The following is a 19326-nucleotide window of genomic DNA, read 5'->3' on the forward strand; positions in this document are numbered from 1 at the left end:
CACTCCCGAATCGGCCTTTTCAGCCACACTAGACGCTGTTCCAGAACCACTTTTCAGAGCGCGATACCATAGTCTTTCGAGACTGAAGGTTGCCAACTACTGTAAGAAAGATTTAGGTAGGTTACCTCCTTTCTTTTTCCTCTTAGCTGATCTATCTGAATTTATGTCAAACGTTGAATGAAAATCACCTAGCAGAATCAGGTCAAATTCATTCAGGGGAGCCAATTTTCTATGTAATTTTTAAAAGAATTTTTCACGTGAGTCATTAGGAGCATATATATTTACCACTAATAATTTCTTTTCCGCATATGTAATTTCTACTATCAGTATTCTGGCATCTTCATCTGTTTGAATCAATTTTGGACTCAACCAAGGTTTAACATATAAGGCTAAGCCTTTTTTCTTCTTCTTTGTTTCTGCCGTATAAAAAAGTTCGCCTAATTTTTTGTTTTGTCAAAATTTCCAATCTTTTTTCAATATATGTGTTCCTTGAATTGCTATCAAGTCTTTAAGGCTGATCGTCAGTCCAAAATCTTGGCAGGCCTTGCTAAAACGATCCATGAGCTGCTGGAGATCTTTGGCAGAGTGGGTAGTGACAGCTGCATCGTCGGCAAAGAGGAAGTCACGCAGACATTTCAGCTGAACTTTGGACTTTGCTCTCAGTCTGGAGAGGTTGAAGAGCTTTCCGTCTGATCTGGTCCGGAGATAGATGCTTTCTGTTGCAGTTCCAAAGGCCTGCTTCAGCAGGACAGCGAAGAAAATCCCAAACAAGGTTGGCGCAAGAACCCTGCTTCACTCCGCTTCGGATGTCAAAGGGGTCTGATGTGGAGCCATCGAAGACAACAGTGCCTTTCATGTCCTTGTGGAAAGATCTGATGATGCTGAGGAGCCTGGGTGGACATCCAATCTTGGCGAGAATCTTGAAAAGGCCGTCCCTGCTGACCAGGTCGAAAGCCTTTGTGAGATCTATGAAGGCTATAAAGAGTGGCTGTCGTTGTTCCCTGCATTTCTCCTGCAGTCGTCTAAGGGAGAATACCATATCAGTGGTGGACCTGTTGGCTCGGAATCCGCACTGTGATTCTGGATAGACGCTCTCTGCAAGTACCTGGAGCTTCTTTAGTGCAACTTGGGCAAACAGCTTTCCTACTACGCTAAGGAGAGAGATGCCGCGGTAGTTGTTGCAGTCACCCCTGTCGCCTTTGTTCTTGTACAGCGTGATGATGTTTGCATCCCTCATGTCTTGAGGTACTCCACCTTCTCTCCAGCAAAGACAGAGGATTTCATGCAGCTCGGTGACGATGATCTCTTTGCAGCACTTTAGGACTTCAGCAGGGATGCCGTCTTTTCCTGGTGCCTTGCCAAAGGCACGTGGAGTCCAGGGCCACATGAAGTTCTTCTAGGGTTGGTTCACTGTCAAGCTCCTCCAACAGAGGCAGGCACTCAATGTTGTTCAGCGCTTCTTCGGTGACTACATTTTCTCTGGAATATAGCTCAGAGTAGTACTGCACCCAGCGTTCCATCTACTGCGCCCGATCCTGGATGACCTCGCCTGCTGCAGACTTCAGAGGGGCAATTTTCTTCTGTGTTGGACCTAGCGCCTGCTTGATACCATCATACATCCCCTTGATGTTGCCCGTGTCAGCTGCTATCTGTATCTCGGAACAGAGCTGGAGCCAGAAGTCGTTAGCACATCTCCTGGCAGCCTGCTGGACTTTGCTGCGAGCAGCTCGGAGGACCTGCAGGTTGCACTCACTGGGACAGGCCTTGTATGCTGCTTGAGCTCTCCTCTTTTCCTCAATGACTGGTGTCAGCTCCTCAGAGTGGGCTTCAAACCAGTCTGCCGTCTTGTTGGTCTTCGTGCCAAATATGGACAAGGCAGTGTTGTAAACGGTATTCTTGAAATGTTCCGTTTGCATCAGTCGGGCCTGGAAGAGATTCCTCAAGTGCTCGTGCAAATTCCTCCACTTTCCTCTGATCCCAGATCTTGCTGTTATCAATGCGAGGTCTTCCTTCCTTTTTCATGTGATACAGTCGCTTTGCTTGCAGTTTCACTCTGCTGCACACCAGGAAGTGGTCAGTATTGCAGGCAGCACCATGATAACTGCGTGTGATCTTGATGCTGGGAAGGCTGGAGCACCTGGAGAGAATCAGGTCGAGCTGGTGCCAGTGCTTTGATCTTGGGTGTCTCCAAGAGACTCTATTTTGGGGCTTCATGTTGAAGAACGTGAAGACACAGAGACCGTGAAGACACAGAGACCGTGATGACAGCAAAACTCTAGCAGGCGTTGGCCATTTTCATTCATCTATTGGCGTTGGCCATTTCATTCATTCGTTCATTCGTTTTAGCAAGGCCTGCCAAGATTTTGGACTGACAATCAGCCTGAAGAAAACACAGGTCATGGTTCAGGATGTGGACTCACCTCCCTGCATTACAATCTCTGCGCATGAACTGGAGGTTGTCCATGACTTTGTGTACCTTGGCTCAACGATCTCCGACACTCTTTCTCTCGATATCAAGCTAAACAAATGCATCGGTAAAGCAGCTACCACGTTTTTCAGACTCACAAAGAGAGTCTGGTCCAACAAGAAGCTGACGGAACATACCAAGATCCAGGTCTACAGAGCTTGCGTCCTGAGTACACTTCTGTACTGCAGCGAGTCATGGACTCTTCACTCACAATAGGAGAGGAAACTGAATGCTTTCCACATGCGCTGCCTCCGACGTATTCTCAGCATCACCTGGCAGGACAAAGTTCCAAGCAACACAGTCCTGGAACGAGCTGGAATCCCTAGCATGTATGCACTGCTGAAACAGAGACGCCTGCGTTGGCTCGGTCATGTTGTGAGAATGGATGATACCATAGTCTTCCGAGACTGAAGGTTGCCAACGAACAAATCAAGTCTTTATTCTCTTTTTCTAACTGATGAAAAATCCTCTTTCTCTTTTGCGATGAGTTTAACCCATTAATATTTATGGATAACATATCAAGTTGCGTATCTGATGTCATCATTCTATATTTTTCTTTTTTATTTTCACTTCTCTTCTTGGTTGGCATCTTTGTTGTTTAGTTTTAATAATTTCTTTCTTTTCAAAATCATCATCCTGCTCCTCTTCCTCTTCTTCTTCCTCCCCTTCTTCTTCTTCATCTTCTAAACTTTGATCCAATCCTACTTCTGATTCTTTCTCTAAGGATGTTCTGTCCTCTAGAGTCGCTTTATTTTTCTCTCGATCATGGTTATCTTTACTTACATCTTTTGGTGGTTCTTGTTCCTCTTGATCTCTTTGCCAAGTCTCCAAGAAGTTTCTCATTTTCATTATTGAAGTTATGTTATATCTTTTCAGTTGATATGTAAAGAGTAAGCCTTCTGGGAGTAACCATCTATATCTCACATTCTCTCTTCTCAAAAATGATGTGAGAGTCCTATATTGGAGTCTCTTTTGTCTTATGCTCCATGGCATTTCCCTTAAAATTCTCACAGGGTTTCCCCCAGCCGTTAGTGTTTTCTCCATCAGTGCCTGCTGGACCATATCTCTCACCCTTTTCTGTGTGAACTTCAACATTATTTCTCTTGGGAAATTGTGGGCTCTTGCGTATGGGGATCTAAGTCTATACACTGCATGCAATCCACCTTCTAGAAGTTCTGTCTCCAACTCAGTTTGTTCTCCCAGCCAATGAATCATCATTGATCTAATATTTTCTTGTTTTTCTTCTGGATAATTCTGAATGCGTAGCATATACCTCGCCTATTCAAGCTCCAACAGCATGACATTTCTTTCAAGCGCTAGATTTCTTTGATCTGCAACATCCACACGTTGGGTGAGCTGTTCAATCTTTGCCTGGTCTCTTTTTGCTTGTTCTTTCATCCTGTTAATCTCTTTCTGATTTCTATTGACCTTTTTACGTGTCTCCTTCGCCATCTCATCCATTTCTTTCAGTTTAATTGATAACTGATCTACTTTCTCAGTCAGGTTTTTATCTAAATTTGAAATCTGGGTTTTCAATTGTCTTGTCTCTTCCCAGAACTCTCTGAGAAAATCAATAATTCCTGCTTGATCATCTTTCTTTCTTTCTGTACTTTTCTCAAGAGTTAGCATTGTCTGAATTGAAGAGCCGGTATTTGGAGAAGCTTTCTGAGCTTTTATGGACTGTCTCCTTGAATATTCCATTGTATATTAAGATAAATGAAATGAACAGGGAATCCAAGACAATATACCCATACAGAATAATATCTGTCAATCTTATATATATATAACTACTATATCAATTCAATAAATCAAAATCTCAATAATGCTTGCAATATTAATCTCTCAGCATTAACACTTATTCATCACCAACACAGATATAAAGTCTTTTTAGCTTGCCTTCTTCCAGAATCTTCTTAAAGGAGACAAAAAGACAAAAAAAAACACAAAATATCCAAGTTATGATTTTTCTCCACTAGATGTCTCTCTACTCCATAATATCCTTATCAGGCGTTTGAAATGTCCCTTACAGTCTGTAGATTATTCTTCCTTGTAGTATAGAGAGACAGCTGGGATATCTCAGCAAGTCACTCTTTCCCCCCTGAAGTTATTGTTATCTTAATTAGTCTTGTTTTTAGTCTAATTGTAAATCACGCCGTCTTTGAAGTGGGTTTCTGAGGGAACGCTGAACCAAAGACCTCTTCACTTCCTTCTTTCTCCGTCAAAAAAGAATTCCCTCAGTCTTTAAGCAACTTTTGCCTTCTAATCTGCTCCCTCTTCAAAGATATCAAGCTGGAAATTTACTCACTCTTTGAGGGAAGATTAGAGACACGGCCCCAAGAGTTTTTTCTTTCCTTTAGAGCTGCAGTCCAAGCGATAGGGGGAGGGGAGGAGAGGAATCCAGGCTGTCTCTGCCAGAAATGGCTGACAGAGTTCCTTCGTTTCTTGCTGTAAAGACAGGTTTTGCCTGACTCCAGGGGTTGCTTTCCCCAAGAGTTAGCTAGCCTCAAGTCTCAAGCACTTTCCTGGCTTCTCCTAGCCAGAAAAGCCCCTCCAAATCCTTGGAGGAGTACTCAAAACAGAAGGACCGATGGAGCTCCTAAAAGCTACGTCTTGTTGCCTGGGCTGCAACTCCTCCCCACCCCCCAAGCATCAAGAGTGTAACTGATGCTAGTATGGTAGTTTAAAGTGAATTTGTAATAGTGTGATTATAGAAATACACAGAAATAATTATTGAAAGATGCTCAAGCTTTGTAATTCAAAATTGCAGCTCTAAGCAAAAGCAATTACATTTGACCATTAAGGTTGCTTCCAGCCATAAATTAAGAGTCTAACAAAGAGACTCTACAGATAAAATGAAATAATAGAGATTCTTGACAGCACCAAGATGAGAGATTTAAAGGAGGAATGTGGTACAAAGTTACAAGTTACAGATAAGAACTCTGTATACCTCTGTAGACTCAACATATAATTGGAATTAAAGATTTACAACTTGGAAGGAAGCAGGATACACTTGGACCAATTAAATGAAATTTATCTCTCTTGGCACCAAGAGGCGATAAAACTAAGAGAAAACACACCATTAAATCATATTTAATAAGAAAGCTTGAGCAACTGTTATGTTGGCAGATGGAATATTTACTGCAGGCATCTGCAAAGCAGGATGCACAATTAATTGGGAAAGAGAAAGAGTTCATACACCAGTCAGAGACACTTTAATGAGGAGAAACACAGACACTTGCAAATCAACTGGACAGCTAACTAAAAATTGAGTTTTCCAAGATAAGAGACACCTGCACAGGAACAGATATAACAAAGTAATAAATTTAAGATTCCCTAATTGGCAGAAATATTCCAAAAACTGTCAGAGCCCCTAAGCTAACAAAGAAAGCTGGATTTAATCAGAAACAAAGAGAAATGCTTCTTAAAATCTTTATTTACAAATAAGAAGATAGTTTTCTTGTACAGAATAAATATATGTTTACCACTATACCTCACTAAACATCTCTTAAAGTACACATATAAGGGAAAACTTAGTTTAAACAATGCTGGCACACAGCCCCACGAAGCCTGGTACAAAGAATGTTGAAGAGATAAATCAAGGTTGGGCCAATGAAGGAATAGGCAGAGACAAAGACATATCAAAGCCAGTAATAATTGGGTAAACAATGCCACCTAGTGGCTGTTGGATACATATGTTTCAATGTAAATTTCTGTTTTCTTATTGGTCACTTGAACCTAGCCAACCAGATGTTTGTAAAATGATCTTATCTCTGATGTCAGAACTCCAGCCAATGACAGTGTGAGATTTTCAAACAAAGAAGCCAGAAAACTATTTAAGCCAAGGATTCACACTGGGACATTGCTTTTTCCTCTGAGACACTAGGAGTTCCCACATAGCTCCCATTTTGACAGAACAACAGGAGAAGCCCGTTGCTGGCAACGAAAAATAAAGAAGCTTGCAGGTGACCACCACTCTTGTCTACTGAGTTTGCTTTTGAACTTTGCTGTTACCCCGCAACATAGTGAGACTGCAGAGAATAACCCAGAGCACAGAAACAGAAAACTGCCAGGTTTAGCAGCTCAGGGTGCAATCCAAACTACACCCACAGCTTTGCCAGCCTGAGAGGGTCACAGGAAGGGTTCCATGCCTCCATGGAAGTTGGTTGGGTTGTTGCAGGGCTGTGTACCAGCACATGAAGGCCACATCCAGCCTCCGCACCAGTGGAGATGGGTAAGTATGTGCTGGCTGAGCTTGGCTGACATGGGAGTCTGGGGGTGTGTGGAGAGGGCAGGGAGGAGATGGGAGGGGGTGTTCAGAGCAGGGTGAGTGTGGGCAGGTGAGTGGGCGGGGAGCGGGAGGCAAGGCCAGGATCTTGCACTTATGCTGGATTCTAGCTCCCTTCCTGGGCAGCCTGGACCAGCCCCAGACTGCTTGGATTTGCACCACCTTTATTGGTGGCGTGGATCTGAGTAGCCTCACTGGGTTTGCTGCAGTGCTACCCGGGGTAGGGGAATTTTTTCCCCTTGCCCAGGCTGACCTGCAGTCAACCTCAAACTTGTGCTGGATACAGCAGAGGCCTGTTGGCCTGCCTGTTCCAGCGCAAGTTAGGATTCCGATGTCAGATAGTTGAGGAAGCCACACAGGAGAAGATGGCAATCGAGGAAGCTCCCATCACGAATTCGATTTCAGACAGTTTTCCCATGGCAACCTCTCCTTTGCCTATCTTCACCAATCCATGAGGGTCAAGGTAGCTGGACAGCGCAGCTTTGCCTATTCCAGTCAGTGGCATCACTAGGATTCGTATCACCCGGTGCGGGAGGCCTGCGTGTCACCCCATGCAGTGGGTGGGGCAACGCCCCAGGTGGTGGGCGTGGTGCTGTCCCATCACCCCACCCCCACTGGCTTTTTGGCTGTACCTTTTATTAGAATACAGATATTTCAATGTGGTTTGTTTCTTTTTTGTGGGTCGTTCTTGTTTTCAATCCATGACAATTCTTGTCATTAGGCATTCCACCCTCTTTTGGGCTGGGAAGAGAACAGTGAGCTCCAGCTTCAGCACTCAGTTGGGGCCTGGCAAATTTGCTAGCATTGGGTAGGTGGCCACGAGAGGCATGCTTTGGGAACAGGTTTTATCAGCTTTTTTGTCCATCAGTACACCGCCGCAGATACTTGTGATATATCTTGATGAGTACGATCTGAGCCAGAGGACAACTATGTCCTTGAGTCTTAAGATCCACAGGGAATTTGTGTTGGTAAGGCACTGGTTCCCAGGGATAAAACTCCTATGGTCCTCCTTTGTGTCCCGCTGGGCATGGAGGAATGCCAAAAGTGTCTGTAGGGTGGACCTAGCTTAGAAAAGCCTTGATGCTTATGTAGGGCAGCTAATATTGTTACAAGGCGGGTCTGTCATTCAGCACCTGGAAATAAGATTGGAGTGATCCGACTTGGATAAATCGAACAGTGTGCATCTGTCTCCAGCTGGCACAGATCTTTTTCTGTTGGACTTACAGTAGGGCATAAGGCAGCTTTTGTAGTGGGGTGGTGGGGCCAAGTGCTTGGCTGGCCCCCTGTGGGGCAGGAGTCATGTGGGGGGGGTTAGTAGGCCTGAGGCCTCAATGTCCATTCGAGGTAAGCAAAGTTAAGGGGTGAGCCAATACTGCTCAAAGAGTTTAGCTGGCGAGCCCCTTGACTGGAATCAGTGGCGTCACTAGGGAGGTGCGGGGGGCGCGGGCCACACTGGGTGACGTGCCGGGGAGCTGACATGCCCTGGGGGAATGACGCACTAAAATCATGGCATTAGGAGCTACCCCATCATGCCATACACTGTTGGATGCAGAATTCCCAGCAGAATGCAATGCAAAAAACAGAATTGAAATAGCTCCTTCAAAAGTTTTGGCCCAAAAACCGGAAAGAAAAAATGAATGGATCCCTATGGAAAGTGAAAGTGAGCCATATCGTGAGTTTACTCATGAGTAGGTGTACTTGCCATAGTCTGTCAGAAAGGGAAGGCTGAGAGGACTCCAAGGACGTCAGACTGGTCCTGATCCAATGGTGCAGTCCCCCAAAACTCCCAAGAAGGACTCCCTCCCTCCCAGCTGAAAGTCTATTGAGCCCTATGGAAAGCAAAGCAGCCTCACAGTTGCATTTACTCGCGAGTAGGCAGGCGTGCCTTGGCTGCTGGTCAGGCCAGGGAAAGGGGAATGTGAGGACACCAGAATGGTCCCAATCCGATGGACCTAGAGTGCAACAAACGCTCCAGAAGGCAGCCTCCCTCCCCACTAAAAATGACAAAAAATAGGCTTGAACTGGTAAGGGGAAAGTTTTCTATTTTACACTTGCAAAGCCAGGTGGCTCTTTGTCTTGATATGCATGAAATAGAAGAACGTTAAACTGGGCACTGGGGAGGGCTGTAAATCTCACTCTTTTTGGGGGGTTGTTATTGCAGGCAGGCTACAGAGTAAGCTCCATTGACGACTATAAGAACATAAGAACAGCCCCACTGGATCAGGCCACAGGCCCATCTAGTCCAGCTTCCTGTATCTCACAGCGGCCCACCAAATGCCCCAGGGAGCACACCAGATAACAAGAGACCTCATCCTGGTGCCCTCCCTTGCATCTGGCATTCTGACATAACCCATTTCTAAAATCAGGAGGTTGCGCATACACATCATGGCTTGTACCCCATAATGGATTTTTCCTCCAGAAACTTCCCCAATCCCCTTTTAAAGGCGTCTACGCTAGACGCCAGCACCACATCCTGTGGCAAGGAGTTCCACAGACCGACCACACGCTGAGTAAAGAAATATTTTCTTTTATCTCTCCTAACCCGCCCAACACTCAATTTTAGTGGATGTCCCCTGGTTCTGGTATCATGTGAGAGTGTAAAGAGCATCACCATATCCACTCTGTCCGTCCCCTGTATAATTTTGTATGTCTCAATCATGTCCCCCCTCAGGCGTCTCTTTTCTAGGCTGAAGAGGCCCAAACGCCGTAGCCTTTCCTCATAAGGAAGGTGCCCCAGCCCCGTAATCATCTTAGTCGCTCTCTTTTGCACCTTTTCCATTTCCACTATGTCTTTTTTGAGATGCGGCAACCAGAACTGGACACAATACTCCAGGTGTGGCCTTACCATAGATTTGTACAACGGCAAATTATAATACTAGCCGTTTTGTTCTCAATACCCTTCCTAATGATCCCAAGCATAGAATTGGCCTTCTTAACTGCCGCCGCACATTGGGTTGACACTCTCATCGACCTGTCCACCACCACCCCAAGATCTCTCTCCTGATCTGTCACAGACAGCTCAGAACCCATCAGCCTATATCTAAAGTTTTGATTTTTTGCCCCAATGTGCATGACTTTACACTTACTGACATTGAAGCGCATCTGCCATTTTGCTGCCCATTCTGCCAGTCTGGAGAGATCCTTCTGGAGCTCCTCACAATCACTTCTGGTCTTCACCACTCCGAAAAATTTGGTGTCATCCGCAAACTTAGCCACTTCACTGCTCAACCCTGTCTCCAGGTCATTTATGAAGAGGTTGAAAAGCACCAGTCCCAGGACAGATCCTTGGGGCACACCACTTTTCACCTCTCTCCATTGTGAAAATTGCCCATTGACACCCACTCTCTGCTCCCTTTCCTCCAACCAGTTCTCAATCCATGAGAGGACCTGTCCTCTAATTTCCTGACTGTGGAGTTTTTTCAGTAGCCTTTAGTGAGGGACCGTGTCAAACGCCTTCTGAAAGTCCAGATATATAATGTCCACGGGTTCTCCCACATCCACATGCCTGTTGACCTTTTCAAAGAATTCTATAAGGTTCATGAGGCAAGACTTACCCTTACAGGAGCCATGCTGACTCTCCCTCAGCAAGGCCTGTTCATCTATGTGTTTTGAGATCCTATCTTTGATGAGGCATTCCACCATCTTACCCGGTATGGATGTTAGGCTGACCAGCCTATAGTTTCCCGGGTCCCCCCTCTTTCCCTTTTTAAAAATAGGCGTGACATTTGCTATCCTCCAATGGCACCGTGGCCATTTTGAGGGACAAGTTGCATACTTATGCAACTATGGGACTTACATCTGAGTAGACATGCATAGGCTTGAGCTCACAGGCTGCAATTCTACCCACACTTTCCTGAGAGTAAGCTCCATTGACCACTATGGGACTTACTTCAGAGTAGACATGCATAAAAGTCGGCTCACAGGCTGCAATCCTACCCACACTTTCCTGAGAGTAAGCCCCATTGACCACAGTAGGACTTACTTCAGAATAGATTCACTTGGTGGAACAGGAAAGGCTCCCCCTTATTTAATTATTTTTTCTATTTTAATTTAATTATTTATAATTATTTATTTTAATTCGCTTGATGATGTCACTTCTGGCCATGACATCACTTCCAATGGGTCCTGGACAGATTGTCATTCTAAAAAGTGGGTTCCAGTGCTAAGTTTGAGAACTGCTGCAATAAGGTATTAGTAGGTTGACATGGGGTGTGTCTGTGTGTGTGTGAGAGACTCTACAAGTGTTCAAAATCAGAGTTTGGAGGAATAATACCATCATGTTATATATCAATCAATGCGTAATTTCATGCAGAATGCAATGAAACCACATTGAAATATCTGTGTTCTGACAAAAGGTACAGCCAAAAAGCCAGCGGGGGCGGGGCAATGGGACATCACCACGCCCACCACATGGGGCATTGCCCCGCCCACTGCATGGGGTGACGCGAAGGCCTCCCGCACCGGGTCCGCACCGCACATGAATCCTAGTGATGCCACTGACTTGAATAGTCAAAGCTGCGCTGTCCAGCTACCTTGACCCTCATGGATGGGTGAGGATAGGTATGAATAACCAATGACTGGACACAGCCTGGAGCCAGGTGGCATGTCCATGAACATCTCATGGGAGGTAGACAGTGAGCACCTTCTCCCAACTACAGGTGAGCCTTCAAGTAAACAAACAACATGTGTAGATTTCTTTTGAAGAGCAAATATTCGCAAAACCACTTTTTAGTGACTGTGAAATGATTTAGAGAAAAAATTGCTTTCATCTTTGGTTTAGAAAAAAATTGGACAGCTCCACAGACCCTCCAAATAAGGAAAGGGTTCTGGAACGTTCCCTGAGAGGGTATATAAGCAGGCCTCTCCCACCCTTCAGGGTCCTTATTGCTTCAGGGTCCTTGGTGTCAACGTTTAGGAGAAGAGCTTTCTGCAGGCGTGAATAATCTTTATCAGGCATCTTTAAGGCTGAGGCAGAAAGTGGTCAGTGTGGCTATCCTTGGGAAGGCAATGCTTTAAAGTGACCATTCCAGCACAGAGGAGTGTGGAAACCACTTACTTTGAATGCAGATTCCTCAGCCAAGTTCCATACTTAGCTATTCCTGTGATCTTTCAGTCTGGGGAGGTGTCAATCTCTGCATGTGCTGCTCTTGCTATCTCACAGGGCCCACTAAATCAGGGGAGGCAAACATAAGGCCTGGGGGCCAGATGAACCCCACGGAAGCTTTTTATCCGGCCCTCAGGCTTTCAGCTGCTGAGCAGTGCTGAGATGTTACGGCTGAAAGGGCAGCCCATATGAAAACTGGGCTCTCTTATCTTGAAATATGATCAAGAGTTGTGTGTATTATCTTCTGACATTTGCAGCTAATGAGTTCCTAAGTGAGAAAAAGTGCTTATTTTGGTTATGACATGTTTAAAGACACAACTTCCTGCGCAATGACATCAATTCTGACCCTCACCAGGCATGATGAATGCTTTTTGGCCCTCTGTCTAAACAAGTTTGATACCCCTGAACTAAATTCATTGGTGAAAATGTGATTTTCACAACATAGTGACTAGAAAAAGCAGATGGACCCCTGAAGTGTCTTCTAGTATCACCTACCCTTGGCCTGTGCAAAGATCTGCACAAGCTCCTGGGCCACCTCTTCGATTTGGTGCTCCAGGCCTTTCTTCCCCAGTCCCAGCCGCCTCATGGTCACTTGTCCAAACCGTCTCTGCTGCTTCCAGGTGTGACCATTTGAAAGTATAATTCCTGTGGTCAGGAGAATCAGAGAGATCATAGAATCAAAAAAGGCTGCAAGACTAGCAGAGGCTGGTTTTCTGCTGCTCATGCTTAAAACTCAAGAGTTCCCTGTTTTGGCAGAACCCAAGAACTGCAGGGCTGATACATGAAAAAAGGCTCCTTGTCCCAAGGGGGCTCGTAAAAAAGAGCAACGATAACAACACCAGTTGTCACCACAAGGAAGACACCAGTAAGCAGCTGTGGGGAAAATGCTCTGCTCTGCGGAGATAGAGGGACAGTTGCTTTCTCCCAACTCAAGATAACAGAACCAGCACTTAGGCTGCAATCCTAGCCATGCCCACCCAGGAGTAAGCCTCATTGAATAGAATAGGACTTACTTTTGAGTAGACATGCTTAGAATTGGGTTGTTAAGAGGTGTCTCTGCCCAATTAGCAGAGTCTGTGTGTGTAACATTCTTCTACATTTAGGGTTTCCCTATTGCTTCTGATAGGTTGCCTACTTTTTGGTTCAGTTTTAAAAATACAATTTATACAATTATACATTTATTAAACCATTTTATGGACTCTGGTTGTTTCATGTCTGATTTTCATCTTCATCACAGGGATTGAGACAAGTGATCATTTTATAAAAACTACACACACACAAAAACAGAATCAGAAATTATTGTTGAAGTACAGTACACTCAAGCCCTGTAAACTTTCTCTTGCCCCAAACGTAGCCTCTCAGTCCACCAGCATGTTCCACCAGTGGAAGAGAGAGGATGCAGGCAGAAGTTCTGTTCCACCAGCAAGTGCAGCAAGGCCCCAGTATGATGTCTGGTGGCCACATATAAGGGCCGGCAGATAGTCCACCATCCTTCAGTGCTGGTCAGTGGAAGGAATGGGGTTGAGGGGGGAGGAGGGGAAAGGGCAGCAATGGGGAAGGGGGCAGGAGGCAGAGCAGGTGCAGGAGCACTGTTTACCAGTGCCACTTGCATGCGCCAGTATCCTAAACTCCTTCCTCCTGCCCTTCCCTTCCTCACCTCAGTTCTGCGCTGGTGCAGAACGGTCTGGTGTAGAACTGAAGAGACCCTCTGGGGAAGGGGGTGCCTTCCTCAAGGTAAGGGATCAAATGTTCCATTACCCTGGTGGACCTCCGTGATTGCCCCCCACCATAAGATACAGCACATGTTTCATTGGCACAGCTGCATCATTGGAGGGAGGTTTCAATACAATCGGGCTGCCTTTATATACCACCTCTGACTCTTACCTCTTTCTTTTAATGCTGCTTTCAGGAAATGAGTCAGTGGACGCTCAGCGAAGGCTTCAGATTGGTTGATCAGCCCTTCTTTCACTGCCTGGAATCCAGAAAGGACCACCGTGGGAATATGCCCAATCCATATCGTGTAAATGTTTCCATACTGCTTCGCTAGCTGCATTTGGACCAAAGCAGAGAAGAAAGATTCACATTCAAACAAGCAAGATGATTTCAAGAACATCAGCCCTCCTTATCTGCGCAGCTTCTGGCCATTACTGGCTGTTGCCCTCTGCCCATTCTTCACTTGGATTTTCTCTTCCTTCTCCAATTCCAAGGATATTCCTCTTCCTCACTCCCTTTTATTGGCTCCCTTCTTTTATCCTGCCCTGTCTACTAACCCTACCTTGCCCTCCCAAAGATCAGAACGTGCAGCCAATCACTCTCAGAAACCCTTCACAGATTCATCTCTTTGGTGGCCAGCAGGCAAATGAATTAGAGCCCAATCCTATGCATATCACTCAGAAGTAAGTCCCATTAGAGTCAATGGGGCTGACTCCCAGGAAAGAGTGGATAGGATCGCAGCCTCAATCATTAGGCTAAATCCATTCCCCGTCAATTGATTGCCCCCAAATAACTTATCACAAAGATCCTCTAAATCAGGGGTCTCCAAGCTTTTTGACCAGAGGGCTGCATCAAATATCTGGCGTGGTGTTGAGGACCAGAAAAAAAATTTAAATATAAGATTTAAATAAATAAATTAGAGATGGAACTTAGATGAGTGAATAAATGAATGAATGGGTTCATTCATTCAACCTCTCTGGCCCTTAGAACACCCTCCAGACACAACCAGCTTGGTCATGTACAGTTGAGTCGGCCAGAGGCTTTCAGGGGACAAGAGGCTGGCTGCGGGCTGGATAGAAGCTTGTTGCAGGCTGCATCTGGCCCCTGGGCTGGGGCTTGGAGACCTCTGCTCTAAATCAGTGGTTCTCACACATTTAGCATCAGGAGCCACTTTTTAGAATCTGCCAGAACCCACCAGAAATGATATGACTGGAAGTGACATCATCAAGCAGGAAACATTTTCACAATCCTAGGCTGCAATCCTACCCACACTTACCCAGGAGGACATCCTATTTAATATCATTTGTAGTAGAGCAGAAGCACTGGGCTTTGAAATGCTTTAGCATATTTGGCAATCTAGCAGACACATCTGCTTCTGTGCACAGTAAACTCTGCTGGCCTTGATACTATGCTGAGTGTCAAAGCCCAGTGCTGTAAACAAGATAAAATAGGAAGCAGTCAGACCTAGAAATGTGTTGCTGCCAGCTAGCGTTATCTTTAACCTTTAATAACCCTCAGTATTGCACTGTATTGCTTCATGAGCCAGAGAGTCAATAAAAAGGCTTGGAGGAGGCTGGGCAAAGAGCTTTTTCTAGCTTCCGGCCTCTTTCCTGCATCTATCCTTTGAAATCTGTCTGCCGTCTCTTCCTTGTTTGCTTCTGCTCCTTGCGCCACATCAAGCAACAAGGCTCTAAGCCTTGTGTGCTTCCCAAAGTCATTGCAACAATCATTGTTAAAACAATATACATAGGAGCTTGTTAGAAGTACAGGTCTGTAACATATCCCCAAAGGCAGTCACATACCGTGGTACATGGTAGCATCAAGTCTAATATATTAAAAATAAAATATTGAAATGAATGGGGACCCACCTGAAATTGGCTTGCGACCCACCTAGTGGGTCCCAACCCACAGTTTGAAAAACACTGCTCTAAATGCACACTCCTCCAACTGATTCCCCCCTCCAATAAATTTACTGTTCCTGATTTTCTCCAATTATTTTCATTTCTGAACTGAAATTGGGTTGGTGGAACAAGGGGTAGGCCCCTTGTCCACAATGGCACAAGCAGGGATGTGCTGGAGCCACAGAGCCGAGTCTCAAGTCAAGTCCTGAGTCTCCGCCCACTTGACTCGAGTCGCCCACACATCATGACTTGTCCAAAGCCAACTTTTGAGTAATTTTGACTCGTCCAAGTCTTTTTGGAAAAAGGAAAAAAATACACACAAAAGCAAGCCTTGACTCAAGTTTGAGTCATTTTATTTTTAGAGTAAAACCCCAAGTTTTGGTCACGTGCGACTCAAGTCCTTATGTGTCATGAAAAGCCTCTCTCTCTCTCTCTCTCTCTCTCTCTTTCTGAGTGTGTGTGTGTTCGTGCCTGTTGTCGATAGACATGTTACAAAACAATTCCCATTCAAATAATGTAGCAGTGTCCTCAATGATATTAAGCCATCCCAAGCAATTTTTACATCTGTGTATCAGTTAGTAAACCAAGTTTTGCTCTCTTGAATGTTATCAAGCCATCATTTCTCTGGTCTTCCTCTTGGTATTTTTCCAGCACTTTTGCCATTATCGGCTTGCTTGACAAGATAAGAGTTGTTCATATGCAGTCATGGCAAAAGCAGCCCAAGCTGGATTTTAAAACCTACACTTAAGAGGTTTTCTCATCTGCTTGGAACCAGACATCTTCATTTCTTCGTTGTTGACGCCACCAACTTTCATTATTTTGCATAGACAGTGGGTGGCAAAAAAGTCTATTTTCTATTGTTCATATTTCTTTAGAGTCCTGGTCTCATAGCCATATAGTACAGTGGGAACGATTGTGAGATTAAATCTTTAATTTTTGTGGTTCTTCAAAGATGCTTATTATTCCTCACTGATTTCTTTAATTTGCATATGTAGCTGTTGCTAGGCCCGTTCTTCTGATTACTTCTGGGCTGCAAGATGTATCCTTTCTAAGTAGGTAAAACTATCTACTTCTGTAACTGGTTCTCCACCAATTGTATTTTGACTACTGATGTCAGGTAATTTTTTGTTCAATTTTTTAAATGCCATAGGGCGCAATCCAAAGCTGCGCTGGAGCAGACAAGCCAGGAGGCTTGCGCTGCATCCAACGCAGGTTCATTGGATGCAGTTGGGGAGGAGAAGGGGGTGTTATTGCAGGTAGGCTACAAAGGTATTCCTTTTGGGGGGGAGAGGGGGGTGTTATTGCAGGTAGGCTACAAAGAAAATTCACTTGGTGGAACAGCACTGGCTTCCCCTTATTTAATTATTTGTTTTACTTTAATTATTTTAATTATTTATTTTAATTTGCTTTATGATGACACTTCTGGTGGGTCCTGGTCAGATTGTCGTTCTAAAAAGCGGGTTCCACTACTAAAAGTTTGAGAACTGCTCCAATAGATTCTTCCTAAGTGGACACCCTGGGCGAGAGGTGACACCACTAGTGACCAAAATCACCAAAATCACAATTTGTAAAAATAATACCATCATGTTATGTATCAATCAATGTGTAATTTCATGCAGAAAGCAATGAAAAAACTGCATTGAAACATCTTTATTCTATCAAAAGGTACAGCAAAAGAACCAGTGGGGGAAGGGCAATGGTAGATCACCACACCCACCACCTGGGGTGTTGCCCTGCCTACAGCATAGGGGTGACGCGCTGGCCTCCCGCACCAGGTGATGCGAACCCCAGTGATGCCACTGCAGTAGCCCAGTCCTATCAAGGACTTGGGAGTTACCATGAAAAGAATTCTGTTTCATCACAGGACAACAACCAGACAGGGGACGTAATCCTCTTTGTCAAGAACACCTGGTGCTGCCTGTCCTTGTCGGCATTGTTGGCACACTCCTCCTCTCTTGCCCCACCCTGACGCTGCTCTGATTTGGCCAGAATGCAGCATCTGCCAGGTCAGTAATGCTACAGCTACCCTCCTGGGTGCCCACCATTGTGTGCTGGCCTCAGCACACTCCTCTTTCAGTCCCTGCATTAAGTCGAAACTGTTTCAGTTTTGCAGTGACAAAATCACCTCATCGCTGCCAGAAAAGCGTTCCAAGTTCCGAACGCGACAACTGAGAAGACCCTGTTCCTGTCCCCTGGTTGCCGCTTCCCACCTCAGCAGGCAGACAGGAAAAGGCATCTCAAGAACACCTCTGTAACCAGGCAGATTCACATGGGAGAAAATGCACCTGACATGCGTATTAGAACTTGGCTTCCGGAAAAGTTGAACATTTTACAACATGCACGATGTGCGTCAGGGCAAACCTGAGAAGCCAACATCCCTATTTCCTGCTCAGGGATAGGGCCTTTGTCTAAGGTCTAACACACATGAAGCTTCCTCAAAAACATTTCATCCAGCACTTCAAAATGGGACTGCACTGTTCAGCAATCCTGTTGGAAGTGAACCAAACCCCAGTTCTGAATTTCATGGAAACAGAGAACCCAAGAGCTGTAGCAATGAGGAGAAGAGAAGGAAAAGGGTCTAAGCTGGGCTGATCAAAGTAGAACTCCACAGCTAAGAGAATGAGATGCTGGTGGTGGCAGAAGGCACTACAAGCACCCTAAATTCGTCCACTCCTGGATTTGAATGGCCTCCAAAACAAAGAAGCCACTTTTTCAAATCTGTAATCACTCCAACACAAAGCAGTGAATCGCTAAAACCTCCGTATTCTTCTCCAGAAGAAGTGCTGGACATCGCCCAGTGGTAGATCACATGCTCTGCATGCAGAACTATGGCATCCAGGACTGACTATGGAAACAAGCAGTATCACAATGGCTTTAGCAATCCTTTGGATCAGGCCTCTCTGTGCCCCTTGGGTGGCTCTAGTTAAACAGGCATGGATCCAGAGGTCAACACAGGTTTTGACCAAACAGCCGTGTCACTTAGAAGCACTTGAGGGCAGCCTAGAAGCCCATCCAAACTTGTTCTCTGCACTGTTGCAGAGCCTCTGAGCCCCAGTTGTCTCACCTTCACTTGCTAATGATCTGTCAGTGACAAAAAACCGACATTGGCTCCCTTGTCCACAGATCTCCACCTTCCCCTTCAGTGCAAAGTACCAGGTCCATGTTTGGATTTGCATTTTGATGTTTCTGTGAAGGGACACTGCTTCTTCTGGAAGGCTTATCAGAGTTCTTCATAAAGAGAGTGATCCCTTGAATAGACAAGGGGTGAACATTCTGCACTTGAATGTGCCCAAAGTGTGCTCTGCTCAGGTGCAGAATGCACATTTTTAGTTATTACCTTTATCTTGCACCTGTCTTCAACCATGGAACTCAGCATACATGGAATTCCCAGGTCCAATACTGAGCAGACCTAGGTCAGCCTGGCTTCAGCAAAGCTGCCTCTCTCATGTGCACTCAGACCATATGGTGTCCATAGATGACCACTCACAGAACGTAAGTGGCAGGGAAACCACCTGTTCTTATGCTTTACCAGGACTCTCCCCTTTCTCTTACTCAACTGAGACATACCTTTGCCAAAGTATCAGCAGAAATCTTGAAAACAAACCGCAACACACTTCCAATGAGGGGAAGTCGGAGAGGGCCCGGAGGGTACAGTCTGGATTCCCAGAGTTGTTTGAGGAAGTGCAGAATCAGCCACAGAATCGGAATGATCAACAATACCAATTCCCACCAGATTGCCATGGCTCTTCTCTCTCTCTCTGCCTTCCTGTATCTGCACAGCTGGGCAGGCTGAATTCTCTTTCTGAAGCAGCTTCTCGTTTCGTCAGAGGTATTGCTACCACTCCCTGTTTACTTT

General features: G+C 45.3%; 1 protein-coding gene across 2 annotated transcripts in view; it reads right to left on the reverse strand.

Moving 5' to 3' along the window:
• Nucleotides 1-19326, reverse strand: part of LOC136645974 (cytochrome P450 2J2-like) — a 249571-nt gene that overhangs the window by 15582 nt on the left and 214663 nt on the right. Inside the window, exons 1-2 of one of the 2 annotated variants that reach the window (XM_066622456.1) lie at nucleotides 13741-13977; nucleotides 12352-12501 (exon numbers count right to left, since the gene is read on the reverse strand). The exons of the other annotated variant lie outside the window; for it this stretch is intronic. Of the exons in view, the coding sequence (XP_066478553.1) occupies nucleotides 12352-12501; nucleotides 13741-13969 (379 nt within the window). The 5' untranslated portion in view covers nucleotides 13970-13977. Of the gene's footprint in view, nucleotides 1-12351; nucleotides 12502-13740; nucleotides 13978-19326 lie in introns of those variants that run through there. 2 annotated transcript variants of the gene reach the window in all.

This window comes from Tiliqua scincoides, chromosome 3, assembly GCF_035046505.1.
Source record: "Tiliqua scincoides isolate rTilSci1 chromosome 3, rTilSci1.hap2, whole genome shotgun sequence".
NCBI classification, from domain to species: Eukaryota; Metazoa; Chordata; class Lepidosauria; order Squamata; family Scincidae; genus Tiliqua; species Tiliqua scincoides.